A 10,066-nucleotide genomic window follows, 5' to 3' on the forward strand; every position below is an offset into this window, starting at 1 on the left:
GCCGGGCCCATATGGATTGGTATTTCGCCAAGGTGGTATTCTCATCTCTAATTATATTAGAATCTAATTACACCTAGACATAGTAACAAAAAGAAAACCTTGACACATAATTACGATAGTAAGTAACATCTATAAATTCTAATATGTTTGCGTCCTAGGTTCTCAAAGATTATAAAAAAAAAAAGAGTTTAACTTCCTATAACGCATGCAAAAAATAAACGTATCATGCTTTTCATGAGTTAAAAGTAGTTGCGAGATTCGGAGGGTCTGTTAAGTGAACAACCTAGCCTGCATATCCTGCGGAAAAACGATCCACTCCAAACAAGAGATTATCTTTCACCATTTAACTACGTATTATAGATATAATTTGTATATTAATAGCAGATAACCGATTAATATGTTTTTAATTATCATGGATTTAAAAATTTCCTAAGAATAATAGTTTTATTTTATTAGTCAATGGCACTATAGTTGATACTCGTGCACTAAAACGAAACAAAAGTAAAATTCCCATATAACTATTTTATTTAACGTTTGATAATGTATATTTACGTGTGTATATATGTATTGATTGTAAAAATAACACTTTTTCTGGTATTTTACACCGCTAAAAATACAAACTTAACAAAGATATTTAGTCGTCACGTTTTGATGTGTATGAATCTATTGTAAATTTTATTGCAATGTATTTTTTTTAAGGGTAGGGGAAAGACTAATTAAAATTTTCAATGTTTCGGCTATCAAAACTTTATTAATTTATTTTTGGTTTCCAAAAGAAAATAAATTTTATTATTGAGTAGATATGTGGTGCGTTTTTATTGGATGATTATTCACGGCTTTACCCACTTGGGGATATTGTTACAGTTTTAATTTTTGGCATTATGAATAACAAAACTTCCAAACATCACATCAGTTTTTGTTTCTTGGCCCGACATGGCCAAGTAGTTAAGGCACTCGACTCCTAATCTGAGGGTCGTGAGTTCCAATCCTAGTCATACCAAATATGCTCGCCCTTTTAGTCGTTATAATGTGATGATCAATTCCACTATTCGTTGGTAAAAGAGTAGCTCAAGAGATGGCAATGGGTGGTAATGACTAGCGCAGATAGCCCTCGTATAGTTTTGCGCGAAATTAAAAATAAAAAAAAGTTTGTTTTTTTCTGTTCCTCCACTGATAGACACAATTTCATCTGAGTTTCGATTCTGAAACGAAATTTCTTTCTGTTTTCAATGACATCTTAGAATGTACAGTTACATAACATATAATACTGCCATTTATGGAGGAAAAGGCATGCGTATTTTAATCTTCCTTCAAAACTATTTTGGTAGAGTGTTTGTCATTATAGACTAGTTTTCATTATGTACTTTCCTTTGCTTAATGACCTATAAAAGAATTTAACGTAGAGTTTAAAACATTGTCATCTCAACAAAACTTTATGCAAGAAATAATCCATAGAAAACAACAACACACCCTACAATATATGTTTTAGTGTTGTGTGTAATTTTAGTTGTTTTTTTCATTTTACAACAGTAGGGGAAAGAATTGAGATTCGTCTATAAGAGTAAATATATAAGAAAACTTCGTTATTTCTTTTCTTTGTTATTTAATTTGAGAATTTAAATGTAATAAATATTACAAAAAACAACTCTGTTTTGGACTACATTTCGTCGCATTCTCTTTTGAAGCTTTAGACGATTTTGTTTATTCAACGCGATTTAATAATTTGGACTTATTTACTCAGCTTGAACTGACTTGCGTTTTTAACTCAAGAAACCCGATAACCTGAGCGCTTTCAGTTATAAGGCAGACCTTACTTCTTTACGTGGCCTGGTGGTTAGAATATTCAACTCGCAACCTACAAGCCGGTTTCGCATTCCCGTCAGAGAACACACTCGTCGTTTCAGTCGTAGGGGTGTTATAATACTGATATCAATCCTACTATTTGTTGGTAAAAAGGGTAGTCCAAAAATTGGCGGACGGTGGGTGGTGTTAACTAGCAGATAGCTCTTGAGTAGCTTTGCACGAAATTCAAACCAAACGCAATAACACTTTTTTCACAGGTGAAACTCATGTTCGTGTTTCTTGGATAATATATTTCAAAGCATAATCTCACTAAAGCCTTACTCGGGAAAATGAATTATATTGAAAACGTTGTGGTTTCTTATAATAATTTGTGTATGATAACTTACGAATAAGACTTTCTATCCGGTAAAGTGAATTAAGTGATTTTATTTTAAATAAACCCGATAAGCACATTTTTATTGCTTCGTTGAACATTGAGAACGAAGATGGTAATATTGTTTTATTTAAAGATAAATCAATATTAAGAAAGTAAACAACAATATAACGGTTCCAATATATTCACCAAATGATTTATATATAGAATTAGAAATAAAATAAACTAATAAAAAGTATGTTTATTCATTTATCAGCACCTGAATGAATGCGTGAGGACTGACTTGAATTTTGTTCATGCATATCGACATGTTAACTGGTTTGCTGTTGCAACAGTGGTCGTGTGAGGTACACGTGCAAAGATGGTTCTTGTGAAATCCAAACTATTATTCAAGTCTCTACAGCGAAACCATTCAGTCGTATAGAAAGCCTAGTGCTCCTGGCTATAAAATGAAGAGAAGGAAAAAAGCCCTGTTGAGTTGAAGGCCACGGACAGGATGAAATAGGAGCGGATAATTATGAGCAGGATAGGAAGACTGACCAGAAGGGGAGAAGATTTATGTAGACAAACCTCTATACCTTCATGTCTTGTGCATCCAGCATGAAAAATTTATGAATTGGCCAAGTACATCGACCGATGGTGCTTGTACTGACTTCGTTTAACGATGGCGCTTGTTGGGTCACTTCAGAAAAGAAACAACATAAATTATAAGTTATTATAAGTTTTAACTGTGTTTACTTAATTTAAATATCGACTTGGAATAATTTTTTAAATACTCAGCTGCCTGAGAGAGATCTGATCATTGTTTAACCTGCTCTTTGGAGTTGAAGAAATGATAGAGGACAAGTGCGGCGAACTTGGGTTTAGATGAAGCAAGAAAGAAGGTATTTATAGCTTAAAATATATGACAATAATTAGGATGGACGTATGATTGTTTGCACAACCAATTACAAGCTCAACTAGACACGAAGCTAGGAATAAAACTAAATATAAAATATCGAGGGAAATTTCAAACTCGACAAGGACATATTTAACAGTTAGTCACTTCTCAGGACGTAAATCTGTATGGTGGAATAAAAATCGTGACAAGCATACAGGTTAAATATTATTCAAGTACCTCACACAGAGTTTTCACAAATGTGAGTAGTGTTTGTCCATGGTTGGAGTACGTACAACATCGAATAAATATCTATGAGCTGTATTATCTTAAAATATACATTTTAAACAATGTTATTAGGATAAAATGGTTCATCAAATCACAGATAAGAGGTGTTCTAACTTGTAGAATTACGCTGATTGTAATCAGTGTAAATCTTTCAGTGTAGTATCATCATTCATGACATTTGTTTGTTTGTTTAGAATCAAGCACAAAGTTATACAATAAGATCTCTGTGCTCTACTCACCACGGGTATCGAAACCCGGTTTTTAGCGGTGTGAGTTTGTAGACATACCGCTGTGCTACTGGGGGATGCATTTCTAACGTATAGATCTGCATTAGTAAGATAAGTTATTTAAAAATGAGATATCTCAATGACATCAATCATATGGAAAAATGATTTACACACTATTTGAAAATTAACTTTTAGTACTCGTTATTTATGCCTTGGTGATTGAAATATTTTATTTTTGCGATTTAAATCAGTTATTCTCTTTTACACTATAAACACGGGAAAACACTATAAACAAGCCACACATTCTATACCTTAAGGGGCCCGGCATGGCCAAGCGTGTTATGGCGTGCGACTCGTAATCTGAAGGTCGCGGGATCGTATCCCGGTCGCGCCAAACATGCTCGACTTTTCACCCGTGCGGGCGTTATAATGTGACGGTCAATCCCACTATTCGGTGGTAAAAGAGTAGCTCAAGAGTGGGTGGTGATGACTAGGTGCCTTCCCTATAATTTTCCACTGCTAAATTAGGGACGACTTGCACAGATAGCTCTCGAGTAGCTTTGTGCGAAATTCAAAAACAAGCTGTGCCGTAAGACAATTTTGCGATGTTGTTTAACTCAAAGCAAAATAAAAATTACGACGCATATCTAATCTCATTTTGTTTAAAATGACCAAGCATTAAATTTAATTTTCAGTGCGTCTAAAATTTATTTGAGCGCTAGATTGCTATTTAGAAATGTCCACCTCTTTCGCGCTGTTATAGCGAAAAGCTATACAATGAGCTGTTTACTCTTTATCCACTGTAGGGAGCTGAGTTCCAGGTTTTGGCTATATAACTCCGCAAACTTTCCACTGAACCATCGACAGTTCCATTTCTTTCGAAACAGAAGGATTAAAAACTGTTATTTCTGGATTTTATTTACAGTTTGCAATTATATATTGATAGATTAAATTGACTTTTTCATTTTGACAAATAACTTCAATTAGTTGCTGTCGTGAGATCCAAACGGTTTCATTTCGAAACCATTCATATCATACGTATGTTTCATCTGGCTGTAAAAAAATGGAAAAGAAACCCTATTAGGTCAGAAACTAATCTGATTTCAATCAAATCAGGATACTTTTAACTTTCCACCTTGTTTATTTAGGATCATATTCTAAAATACTTAGTAAATCTGTTGTCTGGGTTTACATTAGTTTATAGTGAACGTTTTACAAAGTTTCTTTTGTAAGTCTTCTATTCCTACTAAGCTCTATTAACTTGAAATACCAAACAGCCAAAAATTTAGATTCTCGTAACACTCATTTTGATGTAAAGTAAACTGCTTACATCAAGTGAGCAGATAAGAAATAATAATAAAAACTAATAATCTCCCATGATAAACTATGAGGAAAGTAAACATTATACCAAAGTGTGAAAGTGTGAACAAGTATTATTTCAGATACATAATGAGAGGTTGTACCGAAATCACTCAAAATACTAAATGATCATAGCAATCAGTTCAGTACATCATCAGCTCAGATTTCATAATGAAAAACTGTAAAGAAGGATCTTTCTTCAACTGGAACTACAACATCAACAGACAAATTCCTACTTACTATTCTCTATATTTTTATATTACATTTATTACTGGCTTTTGTTATGAGATTATTGTAATGATTTATCAGGATTGTAGGGAGATGTGAACCCAGTCGTGCCATGACTTTCCCACTTTTTCATGACAAAGGTAGCTACAACTTATGTATTAAAACAAGCTTCTTTTAATTCGATACATTATGTTTCTGTATGTAATATCCGTGGTTAAAATAGCTCAAGATTGAAACTCACAGTATTAAATTGTCTAAGTGTTTTACGGTTTCAGGCGGGTATGGTCCCATTGCTGTAAAAAGCAAATTTTTAGTGATCAGGCCTTTGTCACACCTAAACAATATGATACGTGATATGTGAAAAGCATGCCTTTTCTGAGAGGAGGGGTCTGGAGGTTTTGTTTGTTTTGTTTATTAATTTTGTGCAAAGCTACACGAGGGCTATCTGCGCTAGCCGTCTCTAATTTAGCAGTGTAAGACTAGACGGAAGGCAGCTAGTCATCACTACCCACCGCCAACTATTGGGCTACTCTTTTGCCAATGGATAGCAGGATTGTGCGTCACATTATAACGCCCCCAAGGCTGAAAGGACAAGCATGTTTGGTGTGATCAGGATTCGAGCCCACGACCCTCAGATTACGAGTCTGGCGCCTTAACCATCTGGTCTTGGTGAGCTCTGGGCTGGAGGCGTACCTCTTGTTTTATGTAAGATGAAATGACTACGATATATCCCCCTCTTAGATTCAATAGCAATTATTATATACACTTCTAGCGTAGTAACGTATAAAATTCAATTTTGTTTTGTTTAAAATATAAGTATTGCAATTTGAGGCTCATTCCTGTCAGATTTCATTCACTAAACTAGTAAAATAAATTCAGTGTTTTTAATTGTTTGGTAATTCACTCCTCTTTTGGTAACCTTGAATAAATAATATTACATGAGTACGAAATTTTGTATTTAATAATATATATATATATATATATATATATATTATACTCTGTCATAATGAGCCTGCGTGGTTATCGTTTAGTGAAACTTTATTTTTAAAACCAATTCCTTTGACCTGCCATCTATCGGAGTGACAATAAATGAGTACGCTGAGATGAGTAATAAAATAGGAAAACCAATACGTTGATGAACCCCATGTGAATATTGAAAACTCCAACGTTCACAAAAAACACAACTAATATTTAATTTTTTGTGAAAACTTAAGAACTATATTTAAATGATTGATTCTTTTATTATAAGTTGTAGTTTTATTACTTACCATATTATCTTAAATATTCAATATTGTACTTTTTTTAAACGTTACAATACTTCTTGTACAACATTCATGTAAAAATTTAAAGCTAAATAAATTTGTGATTTATATGAAGTTCCAATTAAAATATTATTATATTAAACCCTTGTGAAAGTATTTTAATGTTTTTTTTTGTTATTTTTATTCCGTATTGAGAAACTTATCATAACAACAAAGATATTATTTATTTTCTGCAACGTAACCTATCGATATTTATCTCCCATTGTAAACATTTCTTGAGAAGGATCTATCCCTAAAAACTGGCATGAATAATGTACCTCGTCAACTATAAAATGATTTTTGTTTTATTGAGTATCAAACTTTAAAAATTACTATAAGAGTTTAAAATTTTGAGAAAGCCAATAAATATCGGTATCCGATAAATATAGCAAGTTTTTAAGGCAACATCCATTGGATCAAATTGCTTTGCTACTTCTTCTCACCAAGGTAAGCAATGAACCAGATGTCCATAAAACAATGATTGACATATAGAGTGAAACAAACATTAAAGTCTTATTTGAAAAGTTTTTCTCCAGTTTTTACGACTTTGATGATCAGAATGTTTCATCTTCATTACACTGATATCTATATTATTATATATATGTACATATGTATATCAGTACAGTGAAATCAAACTGATTGCTTGCATGTGTGTTTTTTATTCATATAAACAATACGTTATAATATATTAATACATAGGTGTATTCAGGTAATGTGATATATACATATTACCGGTTTTGACTGGAGATAAATTATCTACTCAAGGTTTTAATTTTTTCCAAGAAAATTATTTGCTTTACAATCCAACTTTCATCATTATCAGCCCGGCATGTCAAGGTGGTTAAGGCACTCGACTCATAATCTGGAGGTCGCGGGTTCGAATTCCCGTCACACCAAACATGCTCACCTTTTCAGCCGTGGGGGCGTTATAATGAAACGGACAATTCCACTATTCGTTGGTAAAAAAGTAACCCAAAAGTTAACGGTGGGTGGTGATGACTAGCTGCCTTTCCTCTAGTCCTACACTGCTAAATTAGGGACGGTTAGCGCAGATAGCCCTCGTGTAGCTTTGGTGAAATTCAAAACAAACCAATCATCATTATGAATCTAACAAAGCAATGTGCTATCCAGTTGTCGCTGAGACCGACCTAAACTATTCCTGAAATTCGATAGTGTCGTTTGTCAATAGCTATTTAGCTAAATAAAATATTACAATCTCTACTTACGACCAAATAAAAGGGCATGAAGCACACAGTGATAACGTAAATGACAGTCGAATCAGTCTTAACGAGTTTTTTCGTTGCTGACTGCGTTTTATAGAAACGTCATATTATTCCTTTCTTTCAAGTCGTGGGTATTGTGAGAGTAAGCACGTGACCATAGTTACGACTGGAGCTAATACTGTGCTCCGGCGTTACAAGGCACGCGCCAAACACGTTCTGCCACTCATTTATTGGTGAAGAACAGAAAAACTTATAAATGAAGGCGGAGCTTCCTATTCTTCACGTCCCTAAAAGTATTTTAGTAGGAGGGTTCATTCTTTCCTTGCTGCTATTGGGTATTTTATCAAAAACTGTTGTGAACGGAATCAGTGATAGACTCAGGCTTCAATACTTACGCTTCAAACACGACGAGGAAAGAGTAAGCTTTTGCATTTTAAGGTAACGCAGAGATCCTTTAACCATATGCTTGTCCAGATGTTTAAGTTTCATTTCTGCTAGTGAGTTTTAACGCAGACATTTCAGAAGTCATACAACTTTATTTGATTCAATGGAGCACTCTAGAAACGAAGGGAATTACGAAATGTTTGGACTAATGCCGATCACTAGTGTCCACTTTGGTAATCAGTTAACAGGTTCTCGATCCGCCTCTCGAGGCTTGTCTGAAGTGGATACGTTACCAGCACGTTGGTCTTCAGTGCACGAATATAGTTACTGTTCATCACACAATCGCCCGAGCGTTATGGCAAGGAGAAACGAGCGCGAGCGAAACCGCGTGCGCCTCGTGAACCGAGGATTTGCAACGCTACGCCAGCACGTGCCCGGTGGCGCTACAAAGAAGAAAATGAGTAAAGTGGAAACGCTACGCTCAGCGGTGGAGTACATTAAACGACTACAGCAACTTCTCACGGAAGACGACGAAAATCACACTTCTCCAAATATTAAACACGAAGCGGAGACAATGTCTGTATTTCATGGCTACCACGAAATGCAGTCTCCGGCACCGAGCATTGTGAGTTCGTTCTTTCCATCTTCATCGACGTCATCGCCCACGTCTGACGAAATTGTTGTTTCCTCTAAAGCCGAATGTTCGTTGATTAGATCCCCCGTCTCTGATTTATCTTCTCCACGAACTTTAACAGACTATGTAAACTTAGATGGGGATGAACTATTGGACATGGCATGGTTATAGAGGGCTTTCATACTATACTTACTGGTAAGACTTCAAGCGAACACTTGTACCTATGAGTAAAAGCAAGTAAACTGTGTACAGATAAGGTCAGTCATGTTGTTCTGCAGTTAAAATTTAATGTTTACTCGTGAATGTTCCAAGTAATAAAAATTGCGCACCTTTATAATTGTAACTCATCCTGTTAAATCCGTCAAACTTAGCTTATAAACGATGCCAAAACTGTTGTTTTAGAACACAAATGTCTTTGTAAAAAATTGTTATTTCTTCTTTCATTGTATAAATGTAAATACTAAGCATGATCACGATAGTGATTATTTAATACGTTTACATTCGCTTCTAGAAAAAATCCATTTATCATCCTTGCTTTTATACCTTTATTAAATCATTCTATAAAGTAACAACAAAATCATGAAATGTGGGAATTTCTATCCCAACTCAGTGGGGTTTGTAAAAGTTACTATTTTATTGTCCACTTTATTGTGCCTAATATTTTTGATATTTTACAGTTTACATTTTGAAAGTGTATGAATAAAGATGTTGAAAGTTTATCAAAATTAAGAAATTTAAAAATTTTAGAAGTATGGGAATTAAAATGTTCTAATCGTATCAGTTATTTGTTTCTAAATTTCAAATTGTTGAGATATTTTCAAGTTCATCGGTATTATACAAGCTTTATTTAGACGTAATAGGATTATTTACAGAAATTTTACAAGTATATACTTAGGAAAAGCTACTTCTGTACAAAAATTTATTTTTGTAACCATTGTTTCATTGTTCAATTTTATAAATATATAATTAGGTAATTGACCACAATATTCAATATTTTTTAAATTTATGAAATAAAAAGTTTAATATGAATTTTCTCGGAAGCGAGTACTTATATTTTATCACTTCTTCCATATTTTATTATAAAAACTGTTTGAAATACTATTTATAAAGCTGCGTATAAAGCTATATAGTACACCGCACGGAATCAAACTTTGGATTCTGGCGTTTTTAAGTGAAACATAAACCACATTTACCGACTTTTGAGTATTTGTAAAAATATAGTTTCGTGAAATAGTCAAAAGAAGTATATCTCTTGAACACTATATTAAATGTGGTTCAATTATACTGAGCTGTGTTTGGTTAAGTTGTAACGTCCTGTTGTCTTAGAAATGGATTTCACATTTTGGGTCCACGGATCTGCTGTAAAAAC

The 10,066-nt window shown here is 33.9% G+C and overlaps 1 protein-coding gene across 1 annotated transcript; it reads left to right on the plus strand.

Moving 5' to 3' along the window:
* Window positions 1-8,032: 8,032 nt before the first annotated feature.
* LOC143227145 (achaete-scute homolog 1-like) lies at window positions 8,033-9,601 on the plus strand. The gene has a single exon (XM_076458652.1). The coding sequence runs from the start codon at window positions 8,227-8,229 to the stop codon at window positions 8,866-8,868; it is 642 nt and encodes a 213-aa protein (XP_076314767.1). The 5' UTR covers window positions 8,033-8,226; the 3' UTR covers window positions 8,869-9,601.
* Window positions 9,602-10,066: the final 465 nt, after the last annotated feature.

Source organism: Tachypleus tridentatus, chromosome 9 (assembly GCF_004210375.1).
Source record: "Tachypleus tridentatus isolate NWPU-2018 chromosome 9, ASM421037v1, whole genome shotgun sequence".
NCBI lineage: Eukaryota > Metazoa > Arthropoda > Merostomata > Xiphosura > Limulidae > Tachypleus > Tachypleus tridentatus.

Excerpts from the sequence above, each read along its gene's own strand:
- LOC143227145 (XM_076458652.1), top strand. The coding sequence starts at position 8,227 with ATGGAGCACTCTAGAAACGAAGGGAATTACGAAATGTTTGGACTAATG.